General features: G+C 41.9%; 1 protein-coding gene across 2 annotated transcripts; it reads right to left on the bottom strand.

Annotated features, from left to right (window-relative positions):
* Nucleotides 1-3094: 3094 nt before the first annotated feature.
* Nucleotides 3095-20939, bottom strand: LOC112217036 (putative ferric-chelate reductase 1). Of its 2 annotated transcripts, XM_042300368.1 has the most exons (14): nucleotides 20640-20939; nucleotides 20305-20438; nucleotides 12944-13110; nucleotides 8655-8752; nucleotides 7833-7962; nucleotides 6482-6676; nucleotides 6078-6179; nucleotides 5754-5898; nucleotides 5311-5418; nucleotides 5057-5172; nucleotides 4550-4636; nucleotides 4275-4366; nucleotides 4100-4158; nucleotides 3095-3952 (listed from the first exon to the last, which is right to left on the bottom strand). In XM_042300368.1, the coding sequence occupies exons 3-14, from the start codon at nucleotides 13088-13090 to the stop codon at nucleotides 3732-3734; spliced, it is 1500 nt and encodes a 499-aa protein (XP_042156302.1). In that variant the 5' UTR covers nucleotides 13091-13110; nucleotides 20305-20438; nucleotides 20640-20939; the 3' UTR covers nucleotides 3095-3731. The 2 variants fall into 2 exon arrangements, with proteins under 2 accessions (XP_042156302.1, XP_024233037.1); XM_024377269.2 differs by lacking the exon at nucleotides 12944-13110 and having other exon boundaries at nucleotides 20640-20936.
* Nucleotides 20940-26425: the final 5486 nt, after the last annotated feature.

Below are 26425 nucleotides of genomic sequence, written 5' to 3'. Positions count from 1 at the left end.
GAGCGGTGGTTGGCAGAAGCAGGCGCGTAAACATTCATTCAAACAGCACTTTCGTGCGTTTTGCTAGCAGCTCTTTGTTGTGCGTCAAGCATTGCGCTGTTTATGACTTCAAGCCTATCAACTCCCGAGATGAGGCTGGTGTAACCGAAGTGAAATGGCTAGCTAGTTAGCGCGTGCTAATAGCGTTTCAAACATCACTCGCTCTGAGCCTTCTAGTAGTTGTTCCCCTTGCTCTGCATGGGTAACGCTGCTTCGATTGTGGCTGTTGTCAATGTGTTCCTGGTTCGAGCCCAGGGAGAAGCGAGGAGAGGGATGGAAACTATACTGTTACACTGGCAATACTAAAGTGCCTATAAAACATCCAAGAGTCAAAGGTTAATGAAATACAAATGGTATAGAGGGAAATAGTCCTATAATTCCTATAATAACTACAACCTAAAACTTCTTACCTTGGAATATTGAAGACTCGTGTTAAAAGGAACCACCAGCTTTCATATGTTCTCATGTTCTGAGCAAGGAACTGAAACGTTAGCTTTCTTACATGGCACATATTGCACTTTTACTTTCTTCTCCCAGCACTTTGTTTTTGCATTATTTAAATGTTTCATTATTTACTTGAGGCTAAATTGATTTTATTGATGTATTATATTAAGTTAAAATACGTGTTCATTCAGTATTGTTGTAATAAATAAATAAGGCTTTTTTGGTCCTCCAATAATCGGTATCAGCGTTGAAAAACTGTAATCAGTCGACCTCTAGTCTCTTGTAACAAGGTAGGGTTGGTATACAGAAGATAGCCTATTTGGTAAAAGACCAAGTCCATATTATGGCAAGAACAGCTCAAATATGGAAAGAGAAACGACAGTCCATCATTACTTTATGACAAAGGTCAATCAAGTGGACGGCCAAGAAGAAGCACGAAGCTGAAAAGTTACCACCGTTTCATTAGAACTATAACTCTCACCAGATGTATATCTCACTTTCGACACTTTTTGGGGGGGCATTTTCTAAAAGTATTGTCTGGCAACAGTCAGTAAACAAAAGCGTCCTGTAACTAATGGCTTCTTAACATACTGTAAGTACTCAGTTCGAACAGGCACGCTCCGGAATCCTATCAAGGCTGAAGGAGTAGGCTAGTTCAATTGACTTTTCTGCGATGTATCCCACTTCTTGAGTGTTAAATATTTTTTTATAAAAGGCATTTGGTATGAGTCAATGAGAGAAGTGAGAAATTCTTCCTTAGTTGTTAATTATCTCGAAATGTAAAGGCACAACCTAGAGTCGAGCCAATGTCTTAAGTAGATGGACATGTTATGACTCCAACCTCTGAAAGTGACAAACTAATTTTAAAAATGTTCATCAAAAACAACTTTATATCGAAGGAGTGCCTTTGATTTGTCAGTCTGCACATGCACAGTTCTCACAAGAAGACCGTTAGACCCGATGACGTGTTTCTGCGCATGAGCTTAGCTAGCCAACGTCGCCATGACATCGACTACAAGTGTGATCTAGTCTTTCTATTGGAGAAGCAGTTTCTGCCTATCTTCATACTGACCTGTTTGATATTAGTTTGACACTTTTTTCAAACATAAAAAAAGAAGAAAATGTACTACTTATGAATGAAGATAGCCTCAAAAAGCACCCACCCAAAGATAAGGCCTCTTTCAATCTCTATGATTGACAGCCTTGCACTTTTCTTAAATAATTCTCTATTTCTTTTAAAAGAAGTTGCTTGTTTTGCAGTTCACTTGTCTGTGCAACCAAGTTTGGGTGTCAAAAATGTTGTACCATTTTATTTTACTAAATTAGATGGTAAACTTAAGCTTAAAAAAATGCAACGTTGACAATCCAATAAATTGTGGAGACAAATGTATATATATATTTCATTTCAATTTATTCGAAGAAAAGTGCAAGGGTGCCAATAATCACTGTAAGATTAAAATAGCAATGTAAATAAATTCATAATTTGTACAGATTTTGTTGTACATATTTTGTGCAATCACTTTATTTTAAATGTCATGTAATATAATGATAATGGTGTGACAGAGTATAAAAACACAACTTTGCCATCCAGTGTTTTTGTGTCATGATTCTCACAGCAACATTCTTTAAAGTAACTGTCCAGTGAAAATCTTGTTTTATTTTTTATTATCACATTTTTAAAGCTCATATTCTGTTGGCTAATACCCAAATAATGTTGACTTAATTTCCCAGGAAGACCTTTTTAATTCTATGAGCAATACATTTTGCCAATATTTTAGCACAGTGGGGTGACTCCCATTTTTTTTTAAAGAGACTGGCTCTTTGTATTGCCCCCATGGCTCCTGCTTCAGTAGGAGAGATCAGTCCCTCGTTTTGTGTGTCTGATAGTTTGCCATTTATATATGAGTAATTAAAACATGACAGTAATTGATCTGTCAGTAGTTCATAAAAAGCCCATCTCTATTGGAATGCCATCGAGGCAAGGCGTTTTCCGCGTCTGAAAGTAATCAATAGTTAGTCCTGTGTAATTAGGCCTTCACATGATCATTTTGTATAGCAGATAGTTTAACATGATTTGGGGGGAAACGTACAGTACCAGTCAAGAGTTTGGACACACCTACTCATTCAAGGGTTTTTCTTTATTTTTTACTTTTTTCTACATTGTAGAATAGTGAAGACATCAAAACAATGAAATAACACATTCTGGAATCATGTAGTAACCAAAAAACTGCTAAACCAATCAAAATAAATGTTATATTTAAGATTCTTGAAAGTAGCCATTATTTGCCTTGATGACAGCTTTGCACACTCTTGGCTTTCTCTCAACCAACTTCATGAGGAATGCTTTTCCAACAGTCTTGAAGGCATATGCTGAGCATTTGTCATCAAGGCAAAGGGTGGCTACTTTGAATAATCTCAAATATAAAATAACCCTTTTTTGGTTACTACATAGTTCAACGCGTGTTATTTCATAGTTTTGATGTCTTCACTATTATTCTACAAGGTACAAAATAGTAAAAATAAAGAGTAGGTGTGTCCAAACTTTTGACTGGTACTGTATATCACAAAACTCATCAAATGAGGTTGGAGGACCTTCCTCATTCAGAATCTCCTTTGGTGTGAAGGATTTCTCCATCGTTTGTAACTTTTTCTGTAGGTTCTTTTTGGTCAGGTTTCTATATTGAATTTGCTCTGGTAATTTTATTTTTTAAACCCGGTCTTTCATGAATAAATTCCTCCTTTTGTTAAGTGTCTAGATTATTCAGTGATTATGAAGTACATTCAACACCACTGTGTAATGTTAAATGTTCTATTTCTGTTGGAATTCTTTTCTCTGTTGACCAATACCATTTTTGGGATGACAATTGAATTCAATGGCCCCTAAAGGTACATTTAAACGCATCCAGTACAATAATTGTGTCCACTGAACCTGTATTGTGCAAGAAAGTCTGTTAAGAATTCCTTACATTTTGTCAAGAAAGTTGTGTCAGTCTATAAACCCTGGTTACATTTCCAATATGCCCGTCCTCGTGGAAAGTCTGTCATAGTTATATGGAGGGATACTGTATAAATTGACAATCTGATCACATTCGATCCTCAATCAATGGACAGTTACTTTAAAACATTTGACAACAAACAAATATACAATTATTTAAAATATACTGTACATTGAGATATATTAAAGATTTACAGGGGGGCTATATATCATCAACCTGCATTTAACAATATTATAGGGGGGCTATATATCATCAACCTGCATTTAACAATATTATAGGGGGGCTATATATCATCAACCTGCATTTAATCGATATCATTATGTATTTGATCTCACCATTGCGCTTCCAGCGCATGTGGAATTCTAGCAGGATGTACATCGTTGCCTCCCATCCAACAAACCCACCCATCACCTTCAGAAGCCAACTATCCTCAGAGGTGCTAAAATACGACAGCCCAGTGAAGATGGCTGCCACTGGAAGATAATGTCAACACAATTACTAACATGGTAGTAGTGCAACAGCAAACATGTTTGACAGATATTGGCTGAGAAGATTACGGTACTTTGTACTATGCTAATAAAATCCAACAAAAAAACAATGTCATAATCACAGTTCCTTACCAGCTAAACCTTTTATTGCCACTGCATTCAAAGCATGCGACCAATTGAATAAGAATCGCCTGTGAAAAAACAACAACACAAATATAATACATTAACTTGAGAAAACAAGCCACTTTTGGATTTACATACACTTGAGCAAACTGACATACACTAGGTATGAGTCTGGATCCCTTACAAGTGATGATGAGGTCCACATCGGAACATGGCACCGATTGGCTGGAAGAAGGCCAGGATCATAACGATGCAGCCCAACACAGGATGGACTCCCTATAAACACAGATGGGCTCCCTATAAACACCCTGGGCTCATAAACTGTCTCTCGTAACTATTTCAATTATCTGAGCCTTTCATAATGGAGTAGGTTTTATAAAACTGTAGACGGCACAGCATTTGTCAGATAGGTTTGTTTCAAATAACAATCGACGCGCAGTAAAGGTTTATGATACATACCCCACTCCAGCCTCCAACTTCTGAGAAGGCCAAAATGAAGGCAATGATGGTGGCGGCAACAGTGAGTGTCATAAGAAACACGTGCACCTGAGGAACATGCAAGCCAAGAGTACAGATTATGTGGCATTATTATTTAGTACTAAAAACATTCCACCTAATAAAGTCATCTAGACGTGCTAATGTTTATGTTCATATTCTTATATTTTTTCTTTGTGGTTGCATTGTCGAGAAGGAACCTGCAAGTAAGCATTTTGTTGGACAGTGTATACCACGTGTATCCCGTACATACGACTAATAAAACTCGAAACTAGAAACGTGACGGGCATCAGTCTGCTTGCTTAATTAACAGCATAGCTTCCTCACAAACACAAGTGACCGCCTGCTTGACACACTCTCCCAGTCTATCTATATGTAGAAAAGTCACCAATTCGATAGCAGTGAAAACATTTCAAGTACAATCAAATGTTGCTACACTAATATATTAGGGACAGTATTATAGAAACTCACCAGAAACCAAACATCTTTCCCAAAATAATGTTTCCCCTTGGCCACACCTTTCAGATACCTGGCTATGATCATTCCCAAACTACCCGTGGTCATCCACGCTATCAACATCAGGGAACCTGAAGCACAACAGGATAATAAATCAATACACACATCTTTAAGCTTGTATATGTAGTTATAATCAGTGAATTACCGTATAACAATTTGATTGAGGTAATGAATGCAAACTCATCTCACTAAGGAAACGGCAACCTTACCATGTGCTTTAATAATAGGTGGCTCTTTTTCACTTGTAACAATTTGAGGACTTGAAATATCCACTTTAGTGTCACTGATGAAGGTGCCAGTATGAGGGCCGATTTTCCCTGTCAAAGTCAACCGAAAAGTGAAATACAATAAGAGAAATAGAATAAAATGATATTATGAAACATATTACTCCTAGACTGAAGCAGACTGTTTTCTTCATCGGTACGAGGCCCACAACATTAGAATCCTTATTCGATAACAGGGCCCGTATTCATACAATATCTCAGAGTAGGAGTGCTGATTTAAGATCCCGTCTTCCATGTCCATGTAATGTCACTCATTATTATCTAAAGATGTCATAGCACTATGTAAATAAAATGACAGAGGGATACAACCACTTCCTCTGTACCAGTACTGGTGCTACTATGCTGTAAACATTTGGTTCATACTGTACCATTATTGGAGGGCCCGTGAACGATCATGAGATAGTAGAGGGAACTGGACCCTCCGGATCGCTGAGTTGAAATGGGGTTCCTAGTCGTGAAGGAACAGCTAATGATACTATTATTCACTGAGGATTTAACATCAGAAACATTTCCCTAGAAAAGGACAAACAAGAGACATTTGAGTCATTACCGATTGTTTTGTGATTCATTATGGCATCAGGGTTGGGGGTACATTCCATTTCAAATCAGTCATATCAAAACTTTAATTCCAGTCCATATTCCAATGGCGATCATCCTCTTAGCTTTTCATACGTCATAATAATAGCAAGTACCAGAGGAAGTATCTCTGGTGTCTTCCTTCCTGTTGAAAAGGCGTGTTGCAATTGGATGAGTCCGCCACTGTCCCGTCCACAAATATAGATGTCATCATTTCCCTGATGTGATGCAGAGGAAAACAGATTATGAGAGGAACACAATCAACCCTGCCACAGGCCACTTGAATGTGCAGGGTACAATAAACAAAAATGCATGAAAGAAAAATAGCACACTGTTGAATGATCCTGCAGTTGATTGGCTGCCTTCCACCTACCCTCATGCAATCCTTCTTCATCGCTTTAAAAATAAACTTGTTCACCGTCTTCATTTGAAGTGAAAGTATCTGGACGAGTGCCTCAATTTGAATAAGCATATTGAATTGCAGGATGTGCATGCACTACTTCTGAAAAGGCTACATTACCATCCTCTGGTCATCTGAGAAGCCAATGGCGATGTAGCCATCTGAAGGGCCGGTCATCTCCAACTGGATGGCTGTGTCACCGAGAGAGGTCATAGCAGACAGGAAGTAACAGTCTGGGCTGACCCCAGGGTCACAGTTCAGAGGTTGGCTGAAACAGACCTTAGTGCTGTCACATCCAGTGCTGGAGTTGGAAACCTATTACAAACATATTCAATGTTATTGTAAAGCATTTATGTAATAGTGTGTGAAAATAAATGTGATTGTCTGATTGAAAATGTAATATGATAATATTGTCAGAGAGTGAGTGGCAGGTAGCCTAGCGGTTAAGAGTGTTGGGCCAGTAACTGAAAGGTTGCCAGTTCGAATCCCCGGCAAGGTGAAAAATCTGTTGATCTGCCTTTGAGCAAGGCACTTAACCCTAATTTCTCCAGGGTCGCAATCAATGACCCCACTCTCAGGGGGAGTTGGGATAAGCAACAAAAAAAAAAAATCCATTTCACACCTCACATTCGTACAGGTTACCCACTCGTACTTGTACATACAGTGAAACAGGACAAATATAAGCACCCCCTATTTGACCTTTTGAGAGACTATCACTTACACTTGTGATACATTGTTAAGACAAGTTTATGTTTTAAATAAAACACATTTGTACTATTATCTATTACCATAAGTACTAAGGATTTCAATGGAAATACTCTACATGCACACTAATAATTCGATATTAAACTGATCAGTAGGCCGAGTATGGCATTAGTCATGTAAACACATTATTCTGCTTATCTTAAATCGGCGTTCATTCTAAGTAAGCATATGCCGAGTAAAACATCTGGTTTTCTGAGCAACCTTTCTAAATATTTGGTACACTCTTAGAAAAAAGGGTTCCAAAAGGGTTCTGCGGCTGTCCCTGTAGGAGAAACCTTTTAGGTTCCAGGTAGAACCCTTTTTAGTTCCAGGTAGAACTCTTTTGCGTTCTATGTAGAACCCTCTGTGGAAAATGTAAACACCTTAATCGTAGTTCCAGCGGTGTATTTGATCTGCGCATGTACTAAAACCAGCAGTGCAAGCCTCCCTCTTTTGCATGAGTGAAGGGAGTTAAAAATGTCAGAACTCATAATCAAGTAGACTTCCCAAAATTAACATGGTAGCTGTGGTAGAACGTTTATTTTTGATTGGCAATGTTCTGCATTTATCAAAGTCCCATCAGTAGCCTTAGATTTTGTGTGCATGTAAACAAGATTATTACGAATATCGTTCTTCTTGCAAAGCATGCAAATGTTTTAATCAAACTATTATATTAATCTGAATATTCACAATAATCGTATTTTTGTGTGCATGTAATCATACTCACTTCTGAGGATGAGGAGGCAGTAGAGGTAATGGATGTGCTGCTAGCTGGGGGTGCAGCAGCGATGTTGTATGTGACTGGAGAACTTCTCACTCCAACCCAGAAGGTGGAGTAATCTTTTACAAAGGAGGCACTGTAAAAATGGCACGGCAGAACAAATAATAAAACAATGTAATAACATTAAGGGACAGCATTTCCATTTAAAGTGTGTTTTAGTCAAGAACTAGGCTTAATCTGTGTCCAGGAAACTGGGCCCCATGGTATAAGAAATGTAAGAATATTCTAAGATAAATACACAATGCAGAGGAATAGAGGTCAAGAGGGAATTAACAATCAATGGAAATGGTTGTTTTTCTGTATTAGGGAATGAATGATCAATGGAAATAGTTGTTTCTTTGTAAAGGGGAACTGAAGATAAATGGGTCAGGGATACAGGAGGAATTTCAGTCTGGGACTCATAGCTACATGTGGCAAGGTCTCATTGGTCCAAATTGTCTATACATTGAGCCTAAAACGGGATACTTGGTTTTTGGCCTTTGGCCCAGTTTTACTGCAAGGAATTCTAATTGGTCAACCACAGGCTAGGCTTGGGTATAAACTACATCCTGTCTCGTTGTTCAGCGGAGAAACATTGAGGACAGGGAAGAATAAACATCTGCCATCTACTTTCGAGCATAACAACTAGGATTTGTTCTCTTTCAATAAATATATTTTTTCTCCCCCTGATTTGCTTTGGGGTCTGTGTTACTGAAGAATAAGAACAACTGCTAACAGAAGTGAAAATTCTGGTTCAGGAGCTAGTCAGATACTGGATGGGTGAATCACCTGAATTGGATGGAGTTGAGGTTGCCTGATGTGGGGGCCCTCCATATTCCCTGGATGGAGGATTTAGGTGAACTTGATGTGTGAGAAATTGCAGAATTCTGAGAATAGAAAAAAAAAGGATCCATGCAGATTTATTCAGATGCAGCAGGGTGATTCCATGCCAGGAATTCCCAAAAATGTTCTGGCAATTCTCGCATAGAAACTTCATTGGGAGGAGGGATGTTTGTTTGGGGGAGGGGGGTTCTAAAAACCTTTTCCTGCTTTGTCAATATGGGGTTTTGTGTTTAGATTGATGAGGAAAAAAACTATTTTATCTATTTTAGAATAAGTATGTAACGTAACAAAATGTGGAAAAAGTCAAGGGGGCTGAATGCACTGTATACATGCTTCCTGTAAGACCCTATGTTCTGTGAACCGTGTCAAGATATTCCTTATAGTGTGCTGTAAAATATGGAGTATGTCTAGATTCTGAAATACAAAAATTAACATAAATGTATTCAACATTAAAAATATTCATATGAATATCACAAAAGACACACGTCTACAAAGACAGCAGAGCAGGCTCTCACTTTCCAAGAAGGCAACCACATAGCAGGCTCAACTTCCCTGGTTGCCATACATGCCATAAATTGGCAAGTTAAACAATGGGAATGATCCATAAATATGGAATTATTTACAGTTTTGTTGTTTTCAGTAAAAAAAAACTGCTTGCCTGACTTCTCAGTTTACTTGCCCCAGGAAATAGGGGAACCCTTAAGGTCCCTACTACAAACCAGGTTTCTGAGTTTTACCTGGTTGCCATCAGGAAGAATAAAAAAATATATATTAGCAAAGCTGAAAACCGTTGTTCTGATTAAAGAAGCAATAAAACTGGCCTTCTTTAGACTAGTTGAGTATCTGGAGCATCAGCATTTGTGGGTTTGATTACAGGCTCAAAATGGCCAGAACCAAAGAACTTTCTTCTGAAACTCATCAGTCTATTCTTGTTCTGAGAAATGAAGGCTATTCCATGTGAGAAATTGCTAAGAAACTGAAGATCTCATACAATGATGTGTACTGCTCCCTTCACAGAACAGCGCAAACTAGGTCTAACCAGAATGGAAAGGGGAGTAGGAGGCCCCAGTGCACAACTAAGCAAGAGGACAAGTACATTAGAATGTCTAGTTTGAGAAACAGATGCCTCACAAGTCCTCAACTGGCAGCTTCATTAAATAGCTTTTTCAAACAGAAATTTGCATCCTGTAGCTCTAACTCCAAAATGTTTTGGTACACTGTAAAGTCCATGGAGAACAATAGCATCTCCTCCCAGCTGCCCACTGCACTGAGGCTAGATAACACTGTCACAACTGATAAAATCCAGGATAATCGAGAATTTCAATAAGCATTTCTCTACGGCTGGCCATACTTTTCTCCTGGCTACCGCAACCCCGGCCAACAGCTCCACACCCCCCGCAGCTACTTGCCCAAGCCTCCCCAGTTCTCCTTCACCCAAATCCAGATAGCAGATGTTCTGAAAGAGCTGCAAAACCTGGACCCGTACAAATCAGCTGGGCTAGACAATCTGACCCTCTCTTTCTAAAATTATCCACCGCCATTGTTACAACCCCTATTACCAGTCTGTTCAACCTCTCTTTCGTATCGTCCGTGATCCCTAAAGATTGGAAAGCTGACGGGGTCATCCCCCTCTTCAAAGGGGGTGACACTCTAGACCCAAACTGTTATAGACCTATATCCATCCTGCCCTGCCTTTCTAAAGTCTTCGAAAGCCAAGTTAATAAACAGATCACTGACCATTTCGAATCCCACCGTACCTTCTCCGCTGTGCAATCCGGTTTCCCAGCTGGTCACTGGTGCACCTCAGCCACGCTCAAGGTACTAAATGATATCATAACCGCCATCGATAAAAGATTGTACTGTGCAGCAGTCTTCATCGATCTGGCCAAGGCTTTCGACTCTGTCAATCACCGTATTCTTATCGGCAGACTCAACAGCCTTGGTTTCTCAAATGACTGCCTCGTCTTGTTCACCAACTACTTCTCAGACAGAGTTCAGTGTGTCAAATCGGAGGGCCTGTTGTCCGGACCTCTGGCAGTCTCTATGGGGGTACCACAGGGATCAATTTTCTGGCCGACTCTTTTCTCTGTATATATCAACGATGCTGCTCTTCCTGTGGGTGATTCCCTGATCCACCTCTATGCAGACGACACCACTCTGTATACATCTGGCCCTTCTTTGGACACTGTGTTAACAAACCTCCAAACGAGCTTCAATGACATACAACACTCCTTCTGTGGCCTCCAACTGCTCTTAAACGCTAGTAAAACTAAATGCATGCTTTTCAACTGTTCGCTGCCCGCACCCACCCGCCCGATTAGCATCACTACTCTGGACGGTTCTGACTTAGAATATGTGGACAACTACAAATACCTAGGTGTCTGGCTAGACTGTAAACTCTCCTTCCAGACTCATATTAAACATCTCCAATCCAAAATTAAATCTAGAATCGGCATTCTATTCCGCAACAAAGCCTCCTTCACTCACGCCGCCAAACATACCCTAGTAAAACTGACCTCGACTTCCAATCCTTGACTTCAGCGATGTCATTTACAAAATAGCCTCCAACACTCTACTCAGCAAACTGGATGCAGTCTACCACAGTGCCATCCGTTTTGTCACCATAGCCCCATATACTACCCACCACTGTGACCTATATGCTCTAATCGGCTGGCCCTCGCTACATATTCGTCACCAGACCAACTGGCTCCAGGTCATCTGTAAGTCTTTGCTAGGTAAAGCTCCGCCTCATCTTAGCTCACTGGTCACGATAACAACACCCACCCATAGCACGCGCTCCAGTAGGTATATTTCACTGGTCATCCCCAAAGCCAACACCTCCTTTGGCCGCGTTTCCTTCCAAACTTATATTTCCCTCACTAACGTTAAACATCAGCTATCCGAGCAGCTAACCGTTCGCTGCAGCTGTACATAGCCCATCTGTAAATAGCCCATCCAATCTACATACCTCATCCCCATATTGTTTTTATTTACTTTTCTGCTGTTTTGCACACCAATATTTCTACTTGCACATCTATCACTCCAGTGTTAATTTGCTAAATTGTAATTACTTGCTACTCTGGCCTATTTATTGCCTTACCTCCCCACAGCATTTGCACCCAATGTATGTAGACTTTTAAAAATTATTGCGTTATTGACTGTATGCTTGTTTATTCCATGTGTAACTCTGGTTTGTTGTTTGTGTCTCACTGCTTTGCTTTATCTTGGCCAGGTCGCAGTTGTAAATGAGAACTTACCTGGTTAAATAAAATGAAATAAATAACTAGTACCCGCAAAACACCAGTCTCAACATCAACAGTGAAGAGGCGACTCCAGGATGCTGGCCTTCTAATCCTTCTAGGATTTGAGAAAAAATTGTAACCACATTCAAATATTACCCTTGTCATTGTGTAATCCTGTGAACCCCATTCAATTCTGCTTGCAGCTATATATTTTTTTGCACCTCTACTCACGTTGGTTGAGCGCTATCCACTTCTTTCCATTATCAATATTCCTTTTCAGACACTGTAGTAAACTATAGCCTAATCAAATTTAAGTTATTTCCCTTGGAAAGATATTTGCCACATGATTCTCAGCCAATGCAAAGACAGCATACTCTATTTAATTGAGACCACACATATAGCCTACTGTAGGCACACTTGATCTCAAATGTCCAATTATGAGAGGAGAGGTAGGCTACTGAAACTTGAAGCAGCGAATTCTGAGTGTGTGAATAATGTGACAGAGCTGCTTTTAAAGGTGCTACACATAGAATTCCACAGAATGTCTCCCCTATGTGGAAGCTAGGTGAATTTCAACAGCAATAAACTGCATTCAAAACAAATGTGAGCGGACCAAGTAATTGGGCGTCACTCTAAAGCGGGAAGGTGGAATAAACGAGCCTGGAGTAGGTTTTCTTGATTGAACACAGTTCTCTATTGAGGGCATTTGGTTAACACAAACACTCCAACATAATCAATGAAAATCTTCCAAGGAAAAACATACATCTTCTTCTCCAGATGAAACAGGAACACAATAGGATTATCTTTAAACTACAACAAAAAGTCACGGGATTGTCACCGTCTTAGTGGTTCTTCCTGGATAGCTCCTCTCTCTCGGTGGCCATCTTCCAGAGATAGTTTCCCCCCCCTCTCTGCTGGTTCTATTCTCTCTCTTATAGGGGAAGGAGAGTATGTCATTAATACTGTCAGCTGTGCTTAATTGCCTCTGGTTACCTTGTCTCCCATGCCTTGTTGGGCTACTATCCATGAGCCCAGCCTGCCCTCTGGTGGTCCTTCCACATACCATCCCCCCCAGGACCGAACCGGAGGGTCGGGCGCCAGACGCACCGTCTTGGTCGCGCCGGGACAGCGCGTCTGCATTCCCGTTCCTCGATCCGGCCCTGTGGATGACATGGAAAGAGAACGGTTGTAAAGACAAAAACCATCTGGCTATTCGGTTGTTATTGTTTCTCTTACCAGCCATCCACGTGAGGGGCACATGGTCAGTAACTAATGCAAACCTCCGACCCAGTAGGTAGTACCGGAGATAATCGAGGGCCCACTTGATGGCTAAGGCCTCTTTCTCTACGGTCGCATACCTCTGTTCCCAATCGCTGAGCTTCCTACTAATGAAGAGAATTGGCTTCTCTGCTTCACCTTTACCCTGAGCTAGTACGGCCCCGAGCCCTGTATCCGAGGCGTCGACCTGCACAATGAACTCTTGTGAGAAGTCCGGAGCCTGTAGAACGGGATCAGAACACAGGCCATCTTTTAGCAATTGAAAGGCCTCTTCCGTCTCGTCTTTCCACTCTACCTGGTTTGGCAGGTTTTTCCTGATGAGGTTTGTGAGGGGGTTGGCAATGGTTGCATATCCCGGGATAAAACGGCGATAATTTCCTGTTATCCCTAAGAAGGCCCGAACGTCTCGCTTGGTCCGGGGTCGAGGCCAGTCACGAATTGCCCTGGTCTTCTCTGCCTGTGGGCGTATTTTCCCATTCCCCACGGTGTACCCCAGGTATTCCGCTTCGGACAGGCCCAGGCAGCATTTATTTGGATTGGCTGTCAACCCTGTGGCTTCCAAACTCACGAGCACCGCCCGTAATCGCAGGAGGTGACTATCCCAGTCCTCGCTGTGGATGACCACATCGTCTATGTACGCCGCTGCATACTCTTGATGGGGCCGTAGAATGGCATCCATGAAGCGTTGGAAAGTTGCAGCGGCACCGTGCAGTCCGAAGAGAATCCTCACATACTGGAAAAGCCCCTCTGGGGTGGCGAAGGCAGTCTTTGGGCGATCCTCCCGAGCCACCGGCACTTGCCAATATCCCTTTGTCAAATCCAGGGTAGTGATGAACTTGGCCTTTCCTAAGCGCTCCAAGAGTTCATCCACGCGGGGCATGGGATACGCATCGAATGTAGAGATGGCATTCACATCCCCTAAAGTCGTTGCAGAGTCTCATACTACCATCGGATTTGGGGACCAGGACTATGGGACTGGACCACTCACTCGTCGAGGGCTCGATCACGCCCATCCTCAACATCTCCCTCACCTCTTTCTTAGCGATGACTCGGCGAGCCTCAGGAATCCTGTAAGGGCGGATATGCACCTTCTTGCCGGGTTCAGTGTGGATATGGTGGAACAGGACATCTGTTTGTCCTGGGAATGGAGAGAATATTCGACCGAAGTTCATAATCAGCTTGTCTAGCTGTCTTGACTGCTCCGGTAGGAGAGTTTGGCCACGGCGCACCTGTGGTAGAGCCTCCTCTTTTCCTTTGCCCTCCAGGGCCATCAAAGCCACCTCCTCCTCTCGTCCATGGTACGTCTTCAGCAGGTTTATGTGATAGAGTTGGACCTTCTTCCTCCTGTCAGGTTGCTTGATGAGGTAATTGACCGGTGAGACCCTTTTCATTACCTCGTAGGGCCCCCTCCACTGCCCCAGCAAGCGATGTTCGGCCGTGGGCACAAGCACCATCACTTTCTCCCCCACGGTGAACTCACAGGGGGTCGCGGACTTATCATAGGCCCGGCCTTGGGTCCTTTGGGCCTTCTCCATATGCTCCTTGACTATGGGCCACACTGCTGACAGGCGGTCTCTCATCAGGGTAACGTGTTCTATTGTGGATCGAAAGGGGCATGGTTGGGTCTCCCAGGTCTCCTTGGCTAAGTCGAGGATTCCTCGACAGGGTCTGCCATAGAGCAATTCAAACGGAGAGAATCCAGTGGATGCCTGGGGTACTTCTCGCAGGGCAAACATTAAGTGTGGGAGAAGCATGTCCCAGTTTTTCCCGTCTTGGGACACCACTCTTCTCAACATGCTTTTAATCGTTTTGTTCAAGCGTTCACACAACCCATCTGTTTGAGGGTGGAATATGCTTGTACGTATCTGTTGAACCTGATATAACCGACACAAGTCCTTCATCAACCGGGACATGAACGGGGTTCCTTGATCGGTTAAGATAGTCTTGGGGAGGCCCACACGAGAGAACATCAGGAATAACTCCTTGGCAATTCCCTTTGACGACATGTTACGCAGGGGTATGGCCTCCGGGAACTTGGTAGCGTAATCTATAACCACTAGGATGTACTCGTGTCCTCTGGCGGATTTTGGGAGGGGTCCTACGAGGTCCATAGCTATGCGTTCAAAGGGAGTCTCTGATCCGTCGACGTTCCTCCCGTCGATCACCTTCACCTTCCTCATGGCCTCCCTTAGGTCTGGGTCTCTATGCTGCGAGGTGCCGAACTGTCCCTTTAATTCCTGGGGCAGTTCGACCTCGGTAGAGGGATGTGGAGGATGTTCCACATCCCCATTAGGGGTGGCCGAGGAGAATCCCTTCCAGGTTCCCTCCTCGGATGGAGCTTCAAATATATCCCTTAGCGCCTGGTTGCTCCTTCCTTCCTGCGTTGTGTATAACCCTTCACATGTGTCTTCATCAGTGGTTTCCTGGAATATCTGTCGTAAACGTTGGGTTGCTATTTCTTCCTCTGCTGCAGAGGACGAGGACGCGGCTACGTCTCCTTGTAGGACTACTACCTCGGGCTTGGATTTTCTCTTCTTTCCTGTCCCCCTTCTTCCCGTGCATAACGTCATCTGCCGAAGCTCCTTATATAGGGGACAGTCTCTCCCGATCAATAATGGCACCTTCAGCTGGGGCACTTTCCCTGCCCTGACTGTACACCTTCCTTTTGGAGTGAGAATAGGCAGATTCACAGTGGGGTAATAGTGGGTGTCTCCATGGATACAGGATACGGCTACTTTGTCTGGTAGCAGTGTTGCGGAGGTCACCATCCGCTCCTCTACTAACGTAACCATACTTCCCGAGTCGAGAATAGCTACCACATCTTGTCCTTCGACTCGCACCGGAATCTCTGAGGCTGGGGCTATCTCTGCTAACCAACAGTGTTGATCCTGCCCCCACAAAACGGGATGTGTGGGGGTAGGCAGTGATGACTCCGTGACCATGGGCTCATCCTTGCTAGGACATTGTGGGGCATAATGGTTGGGAGACTGACATTTATAACACCGACCCTGCTGTGTGGTGGCTGACTTCTCCCACCTCCGGGGGGGGCTTGGACGTTTCGGTGGCGGGCGCGCCGGGGTGAGTCGTGGTACGGGATTGGAAGACTCCTTCCGTTCCTCCTTGTCACTTTTTAACAACTCCCCTGTAGACCGATATGTTTCCACCGCCTGGGCTATGTCGTCGGCTGACAACGGGTTGGCTTGCCCCACAACCCTTTTTAAGTCACTGGGTAATTCTCTCAATATCTTGTCCACTACGAGAGTCTCTATCACATGTCCTACTCCCTTTCCAGGTTCTAGCCACTGTTTCGTCAGTCGTATTAATGCGAAGATCTGGGCACGGACGGGTTGATCAGCTGTATAGGTCCATTGATGGAACTTTACAGCCCTATCTCTGGCAGTCAGCTGGTACCGGGACAGGATCTCGGTTTTTAGACGCCCATAGTCCGCAGCTTCGCGGGAATCCAGGTCAAAATAGGCTTCCTGAGCCACCCTGGTCAAAAGAGGGGCTAATGCGCTCGCCCATTCTGTGGGCGGCCACTCTTCCAAGGTGGCCGTCCTTTCGAAGGTCATGAGGAAGGCCTCAATATCATCCTCCTTGGAGAGACGAGGTAAGATGGCGTGAGCAGCTGCTCTTGGCTTAACTCTAGGTTCTTCTCGTCGGCTCAGCTGTTGTTGCAGGAGTTCTATGGTTGTCTGCTGTGCCGTGATCAATTGTTGTAGTAGGGCGTTATCCATCGTTCTTGAATGGTTCCTCCGGGTCTACTGGAAGAATCTTGATTTACTCACTTATCCTTGTGTCACTCGTCCACCTAATCCCTGCATTCTCCACCAATGTGAGCGGACCAAGTAATTGGGCGTCACTCTAAAGCGGGAAGGTGGAATAAACGAGTCAGGAGTAGGTTTTCTTGATTGACCACAATTCTCTATTGAGGGCATTTGGTCAACACAAACACTCCAACATAATCAATGAAAATCTTCCAAGGAAAAACATACATCTTCTTCTCCAGATGAAACAGGAACACAATAGGATTATCTTTAAACTACAACAAAAAGTCACAGGATTGTCACCGTCTTAGTGGTTCTTCCTGGATAGCTCCTCTCTCTCGGTGGCCATCTTCCAGAGATAGTTCCCCCCCCCCTCTCTGCTGGTTCCATTCTCTCTCTTATAGGGGAAGGAGAGTATGTCATTAGTACCGTCAGCTGTGCTTAATTGCCTCTGGTTACCTTGTCTCCCATGCCTTGTTGGGCTACTATCCATGAGCCCAGCCTGCCCTCTGGTGGTCCTTCCACACAAATTTCCGCCCTCACCCTCATCCCATTTCCCCAGAACATGGCGGAGCCTTGCTCTTGAGCCTTTATTTTCGGTTTTGGTCCACCAGCTTATCAATAGATAAATATCACAGCCACAAAGTCAAACAGCTTTCCCATTTTAACAGATGCCGCTCTGGAGGGAGATATCAATAGATGAATATCACAGCCACAAAGTCAAAACAGCTTTCCCATTTTAACAGATGCCGCTCTGGAGGGAGATATCAATAGATGAATATCACAGCCACAAAGTCAAACAGCTTTCCCATTTTAACAGATGCCGCTCTGGAGGGAGATATCAATAGATGAATATCACAGCCAATTATAACACTGGCGGGTGGGTAATACTGTGAAACACTATCATTCCACTCTTACTGCAGATATATTATGGACATTTTCTGAAATGACAATGCAAAAGTTCAACAAAAAATCCTGTGTAGCAGCTTTAATACAGTAAGTAGACCTAGGCTAACGCATTCAAAGCAGAAATGATGGCCGCTACCAAATCATCTGCGGGACAAAAATAGTTTTGAACAGTCCATGGAGGTTTATTTCATGTTTTTGTGTTACTTATACAAGCACTAAAATGTTTTGGCTGCAAAATGCTACGAATGGCCCTGCTAATGCACACAGACAAACTAATCTCACCTACCCTGCTCTGTTTTCAGCTACGTTAGCAGCAATGTGGGTCCATTCAGTCACTGTTTGTATGGTTTAAATAAGGCTCAGACAAGCGAGTGCCTTTTATTGTACTTATCTATGTTTTGGATAAGCGCTCTGTCTGTTGTTTCTGTTTTGTCTCCATTCTCTGTAGTTTCCAGGTATGCTAAGAAAGGTACCCAAACCAGACATGGTAGAAAACGCGATACATCCCACTCCCTCATTTTTTCTGATCGGAGCAGGGCCACTCTGGCCTACTAAAGCCTTGTTCACACTGCAGGTCTTAATCCTCAAATCTTTTCAATAAATTTTTTTCATTTAGAAATACTGACTGCCAAACAGCAAGTTACAAGTGACCAAATCTACATCTGCAATGCTTGCAGTTTGGGGTTTTAGGTTGTATTTCTGTATAGCACGTTGTGACATCAGCTTTAAAAAGGGCTTTATAAATACATGTGATTGATTGAAATCGTATTTGTGTGTGTTCAGACAGCAGTCATTTGCTGACATGGCTATGCTATTTGTCATAGTAATGACAGGTGTGTGTGCAGTGGTGAAGGATGATAGGGTGGTGGTGCTCATCACTCAGAAGTTGTGTAGCAAGCTAAGGTGACAACAATGCCTGCAATGGGCATTTCCCAGTTGCTTTGAATATTCAAAACCATAGTGTAAAGAACACTTTGAAAGCCTCAAATGATAAAATCCTCCAACTTTCAAAACAAGTAGTCAACTAGCTAGCCAGGTAGCTAGCCAGGTAGCTAGCCAGGTAGTTAGCCAGGTAGCTAGCCAGGTAGCTAGCCAGGTAGCTAGCCAGGTAGCTAGCCAGGTAGCTAGCCAGGTAGCTAGCCAGGTAGCTAGCCAGCTTTCTAGCACATTCACTCATTTGTTTGAAAACAATTTACAAGCTAGTTAGCTACCACGTATTCTTGGCATAACGGTCAACATATGTAGCTTGCAAGCCACAAGGTGTGCTAAATAAGTCTAAAAACCACCTGAGGGCAAATTAATCAGATTTGACCATTCAAACATAAATTGCATGGCCAAGAATCAGATTTGTATCTGACCTACGAAAGTGGTTTGAAATGTGGCATGAAACATCCTGTTCCATGTGCTTTTTGGCTGTTCAGACTGAAGGAAACGAACAGATTCAAATCGGATATGCCACTTTTTTTTATTTGAGTCACTTCGAACTGCCAAAGTGAAGACGACTTTATTGCCCCGGCCCTACGAAGTGCAAGACATCTCATTGGCAATGTATTTCTGGTCAGGTGAGGCAGGGACAATAAGTAGACCAGAGCCAGCTGTTCCCTCTTATGTGAGCACGCTAGATATTATCGAGGAACCCTAAGCTCTCACAGGATAGCATGCTCACGGGAGATGGGGATCACCCACTTACACAGACAGGACATTTAGTTTTTTTACAATGGTAAACAGCTTGACTGAACTATCCTCATTTAGCCACCTTTTTTGGCCGAACCACGTCAATCGGGTTGACTTGTAGTGCCTGTCTCGGAATGTGCGAGCATGTGAAGGCGCGTTTTGGAACACACAATTTGAGTAATGGTGTTCGGTAAAAATGATATAATAATTGTTGTGTTGATCTTAGAGAAGCTGATTGGAAATGTACATTTATGATAATTAATTATACGATTATCTGTGAACCTTTTAAACGTTTTCAGTAGAGCCTTATGACCTACTCTACCAAACAGGGTAGCAGGAGGACCCATGCAGGAACAGGGAATAATTGATCTGTTTTTGTAGTGTTTTCTCCTGTCTCATAAACACATGTATGTCATTTTTGTCCCCCCCACACAGTTTTATCATTGAAATGTGATACAAAATGAGGCAACGGTGTGCTTTAGGATCATGTGGACGCCTCCGAGCGGTTTGTTTGGAGTGTTTATCCAACTGGATAAAAATAATAATATATATTTTTTAAATGATGTTCCCCCCCCCACTTCTAAAATCAAAGTTGCGCCTCGGGTTATATGTAATACTGTAGCTCTCATAACATAACAGAAAAGCAGGCTATAGGTCAGGTAGTAATAGATAGGTGGGAATAAACAGAATTAAATGGATTTATACAGTCTATGGTTATAGACTCACAGGTAGTCCGTTGCAGGTGAGTGGCTGGGCCTCTCCACTTGTTACAGTGAAGGATCCCAGAGGACTGCTTCCTCCAACCTCTCTGGCTTGTAACATAAACCCAGTGAATGGAGTGGAAGCTGCCAGGAGCTTGACTGTAAACAAAGGTGTTTAGTTGATTTAAACACCACCACAGAAAATGGAGACCGTTATTAATTGAATATCTACTTTTCAGAGATATCTACCCATAACAGCCAAACCATAGATATATTAATAAAACATATAGGCCTAGCAGCGAGTGTTAAATATATCTACAATATATCTACAGTAATAGAGAAAACTACATGATGTCTCACCTATGATTTCATCGCCCTCCTTAAAGCTGAACCGGTCAGTGGTGACAGAGAATGGAGCGGGGCTTTGCTGTGCGCCTTTTTTGTGTTGCGGTGTCATATTGTCACACGCCCCAGTCACCTTTCCGGAGCTGTAGCACCTCACGGCCCGCAGAACACACGCTAATAACACAATAATAAATATGTATCGATCCATTAAGATTAAATTATTAAAAATGAAAAGTAACTGTAAAAATAGACTACTGTTGGAGATAGTAGCCTACCGATTCGGGCAAATCTAGGTGAGGGGCAGAATTTGTATTGATGTGCCTTGTGGGTGGAGAGTAGACAAGTCTCGACAGGTTATGCTGCGTTCATAACCAGGTGGGATGGTGGAAATGACCAAGTGTGACGTCGTAAAACTAGTTCAATGCGTTTACTCCTTGATAGAATGCTGATTGGCTAATGGCCAAGTTGGCCAACAAGCTCCATCAACCATAAACTAAAATTACATATATTATGCTTGTAAACAAATGATAGTATTCAAAAACCATATTAATAAATTGTTTTTAAGAAATAGTGTTTTGTTGTTGCATTTAACTGCCGAAAATGCTGTTATCGAGGTAATTTCCTTGACGTCAGAGGTCAGCATGTAGGAGAAGTCGGAGCTCAGGTATGATAGATGAGTTTCCCTCTAGTAATTACCAGTTAGAGGGGCATTCAAGTGGATTTTCAGTCGTATGTGGTAAATACCACCTTCCCACTGGGTTATGAATGCAGGGTATGACAGGTTGCTTCCATAGAGATGTATAGAGATCGAAACTTTGGGCTTCTTGTGGTAAATTTGCCATCTACAAATGATTTGTAATTATGTTCCGGCCCCCAGACCATCTGCTCAAGAAGAAAATAAATCAGCCCATGGCTGAAACTAGTTTCTGCCCAGTAGACTACTTTAAAATGGTGAAAGTCCACAATGGTGCTGCCCATGCTAAAACTGGCTTTTGGGCACTAGAGGCCTCTATAGAGTACCACAGTATGAGTCATAACACTGATAAAACTTAGCGGTCTAACAGGAAAAATGTTCCAATTGTTTTTCCACCATTCATTTTTTCCATAGGAGATTTTAGAAGCATTTAAAATAAGGGCTGTTTCGTGTAGGCTTACCCTGGCATGACGCTTTGATAACCGTGTAAATCTCTTGGACAAGGTGACATTTATCAATATTCCCTGTTTGACTGTTAGGACACCTCCACTGTGGGGCTGTATACATGTCTATGATTGCTTCCCACAATACCCTAACAATGTTCCTTCCGGCTTACCTTTTTTATAATGAGCTTTGGTGCTATTTTCACAAGTATGTGGTGAATTTTCTAAACTTTTAGTACAAAATTCCAAACTGACAACTGTAATCAAATGAAACAAAGGAATTGAATGAAAACGTAAATGGCATATACTACAATATTGCACCCAATGCAGTTAGATTAAAGCAGTTATTTTAAGGGACATCTGCCACTTTTCAACCTCACATTCATAATCTCCAGCACCAAATCAGTGTCTACATACAGTATGTGAAAATGGCCGATTTCTTAATTTTGTTTTAAAAAATATAACCTTAAAAAATTCGAATCAATGACATCAAAGGTTACAACTATTTAAAAACAGTGATTTACAAACACTATGAGATTCGGAGTGACATGAGGAGCTAGATAGATTACTTGTTAGATATTACTGCACGGTCGGAACTCGAAGCACAAGCATTTCGCTACACTCACATTAACATCTGCTAACCATGTGTATGTGACCAATAAAATTTGATTTGATATTTAAAAAAATACCCTCCATCTGGCTAGAAACTCACTGCTGGTTTTGAAAATCACTGTTTTTCTTAAATGTAGGCCCTGGTTTGGTGCTGGAGATAATGAATACTTTGAAAAGTGGCGCAGTTGCCCTTTAACAATGCTGTTTATACAGCTGGTTGACATTCATCCAAGGTCACCTTGCCTTGCATTACTGTCACGAGAATTTTCAATCCCAACTATTTTATAACTTTGACCAATTCCCAGAGGTTTGTACGACCCTGGGTTTAATAATAATTAGGCAAAGTCTCCGATTCTGCTAGAGGTTAATTGTTTATTCAGAGAGTACTCTGAAGTAAAAAATGAGAACACAAGCCTAGCCATTCCTAACAGTTACTCTCCCTTATCTAAGTTGGGGAGGCCTCTTTCCTGTTATTTGGTTTCAGAGTTATCACAAGTCGACAGTTCAGTTGGCCTTGAATGTTTCAACTCTACCCAGCTCATATCTCGAAATAGTAACACAATGGTCTAGTCACACACATTATGGAATTATGACTCTAACACATTTCATAAAATTATATGATTACAGGGTGGAATCCTTTAGTCATTACTTTAAACATATACATTCCTTTATCAATTACACACCCTGCAGAAAACTTTTCTCGTGAAATCATGTAGTAATAGAGAAAGATTCCGTGTAAACATCACCTGCTACAATTAGGAAAAAAGTTAAGTTTACATGCACTTAGGTTGTAGTCATTAAAACTCATTTTTCAACCACTCCACAAATTTCTTCTTTAACAAATGATAGTTTTAGCAAGTCGGTTAGGACATCTACTTTGTGAATGACACAAGTCATTTTTCCAACAATTGTTTACAGACAGATTATTTCACTTATAATTCACTGCAGCACAATTCCAGTGGGTCAGAAGTTTACATACACTAAGTTGACTATGCCTTTAAACAGCTTGGACAATTCCAGAAAATTATGTCATGGCCTTAGAAGCTTCTGATAGGCTAATTGACATCATTTGAGTCAGTTGGAGGTGTACCTATGGATGTATTTCAAGGCCTACTTTCAAACCCAGTGCCTCTTTGCTTGACATCATGGGATAATCAAAAGAAATAAGCCAAGACCATGCAGCCGTCATACCGCTCAGGACGGAGATGCGTTCTGTCTCCTAGATATGAACGTACTTTGGTGCGAAAAGTGCAAAAAGTGCAAACCAATCCCAGAACAACAGCAAAGGACGTTGTGAAGATGCTGGAGGAAACGTGTACAAAAGTATCTATATCTACAGTAAAACGAGTCCTATATCGACATAACCTGAAAGGCCGCTCAGCAAGGAAGAAGCCACTGCTCCAAAACCGCCATAAAAAGCCAGACTATGGTTTGCAACTGCACATTGAGCCCTGACCTCAATCCCATAGAAAATGTGTGGGCAGCACTGAAAAAGCGTATACGAGCAAGGAGGCCTACAAACCTGACTCAGTTATACCAGCTCTGTCTGAATGGAATTTGCTAAAATTCACCCAAATTATTGTGGGAAGCTTGTGGAAGGCTACCTGACACGTTTGACCCAAGTTAAACAATTTAAAAGCTATGCTACCAAATACAAATTGAGTGTATGTAAACGTCTGACCCACTGGGAATGTGATGAAAGAAATAAAAGCTGAAATAAATTATTCTCTCTGCTATTATTCTGACATTTCACTTAAAATAAAGTGGTGATCCTAACTGACCTAAGACAGGGAATTTTAACTTGGATTAAATGTCAGGAATTGTGAAAAACTGAGTTTAAATGTATTTGGCTAAGGTTTACGTAAACTTCTGACTTCAACTGTATCTCTGACAGTAACCCTGGAAGATGAATGTGGCTAACCACAATGGAACATTTTTATCTTTAAAGGCATCTAATCTTCAAGGCAGATCAGGTTTAAGCACAGTATAGTGCCATTATTTTCAGGAAGGTGTACCTATGGCAATAGGACGGACAGGAGGCGGACTGTTGACAGTGCACTCTAACTTTGTATGACCTTAAAACTATATGGGTAATGCAAAAGCAAAGTGTACTATCTCAAATATAAATGTGTTTATCCCAACTTTCTTGGCTGTCATGGTGTGTGTGTGTCATGACCGTGATGGCCTGAACTCAGAGCCCGATAGAATACCAAGGCAAACCGTAGTAACTGTAGTCAAAACACGATGGAACAAAGCCAGAGTGCATTAACTTCATTTACTGCTGTTTTCCTTGGTTGTTCCTTGGATTTTGTGGTTACTGCCAATTTGACATTCAATTTTCTCTAAAACTGAAGATAATTCAACCAGGACACTCTGTCATAAGATAAAACAGATATCACAAAGCCTGATTTCGTTCTTAATTGTCCGGCAGAATTATCTCTGATCTTGTCAATATCAGATAGCTTAAAACTTACTGTGAAGTAAAATTCCAATTGTCATCAATATAATAATACATTACAGTATACAGTTTATCATACTTCATATGTTTACAAGATTTTCATTATGTTGTTCTCAAAATCTGGAGTAGAAAAAAATGCTTAGAATCTATAGTTTTAACAAAAGGTTAAGTGGTTATCAATTAAAAGCAGACGGATAGTAAAATGTATTTTAACGAATGAGAAGACAGTCAGATAAGAAAATATGTGAACATTGCATTGTGAAAAGCAATTACTTTATTTGAACATTTATTGCAATGCGAAACATGTACTTCTACATGAAAACAGTTTGGTGAACATTTACATTTAAAATAAAATAACATAAATTGGTGTGTTGTACTTAGTCAATTGGAGTGCTTAGAGTTTTGAAACAACTGCCTTCTTGATTATCTGTTTAGAGTTTTGTACTAAGTGTTGTGAAATGTACCAAAGGATTTGAATAAAATATAGCTATAATGAACTTCGGCGATGTGGATGGAATCTAGCCCTAGGTGAAGACAAAGGGGCTTTCCTCTGCACAGATCTTACAATGGACAGGTATTTTATGTATCAGCTTTTACACATATTATTTATAGCAATCTATAAATAGACTGTGGCACAGTCGATGACGTAGCACGCAAACATAGATTGATACATGCAATGTCTGAGCAGGGGAATACGACCAGAGACGGATATGATTGGCGCAGCGGTCTAAGGCACTGCATCTCAGTCAGTGTCGGTTCTAGCCCTGGGTGAACGCCCCCCTTCAGCGCCTTGATGACAGCTTTGCACACTCTTGGCATTCTCTCCACCAGCTCCATGAGGTAGTCACCGGTAATGCATTTCAGGTGTGCCTTTTTAAAAGTTAACTTGTGGAATTTCTTTTCTTCTTAATGTGTTTGAGGCAATCATTGTGTTGTGACAAGGTAGGGGTGGTATAAAGAAGATAGTCCTATTTGGTAAAAGACTAAGTCCATATTATGGCAAGAACAGCTCAAATAAGCAAAGAGAAATGACAGTCCATCATTCCTTTAAGACATGAAGGTCAGTCAATCTGGAAAACGTCAAGAACTTTGAAAGTTTGTTCAAGTGCAGCCGCAAAAACCATCAAGCGCTATGATGAAACTGGCTCTCACGAGGACCGTCACAGGAAAGGGTGACCCAGAGTTACCTCTGCTGCAGAAGATATGTTCATTACAGTTACCAACCTAAGAAATTACAGCCCAAATAAATGCTTTACTGAGTTCAAGTAACAGACACATCTCAACATCAACTGTTCAGAGGAGACTGCGTGAGTCAGGCATTCATGGTCGAATTGCTGCAAAGAAACCATTACGAGAGGACACCAATAGGAAGAAGAGACTTGCTTGGGCCAAGAAACACGCGCAATGGACATTAGATAGGTGGAAATCTGTCCTTTGGTCTGATGAGTCCAAATTTGAGATTTTTGGTTCAAACTGCCGTGTTTGGTTCCAACCGCCTTTGTGAGACGCAGAGTACAGTAGGTGAACGGATGATCTCCGCATGTGTAGTTCCCACCGTAAAGCATGGAGGACCAGCTGTGATGGTGCTTTGCTG

The sequence above is a fragment of the Oncorhynchus tshawytscha genome, linkage group LG17 (assembly GCF_018296145.1).
Source record: "Oncorhynchus tshawytscha isolate Ot180627B linkage group LG17, Otsh_v2.0, whole genome shotgun sequence".
NCBI lineage: Eukaryota > Metazoa > Chordata > Actinopteri > Salmoniformes > Salmonidae > Oncorhynchus > Oncorhynchus tshawytscha.
This window is presented reverse-complemented; position numbering and strand designations above follow the sequence as displayed.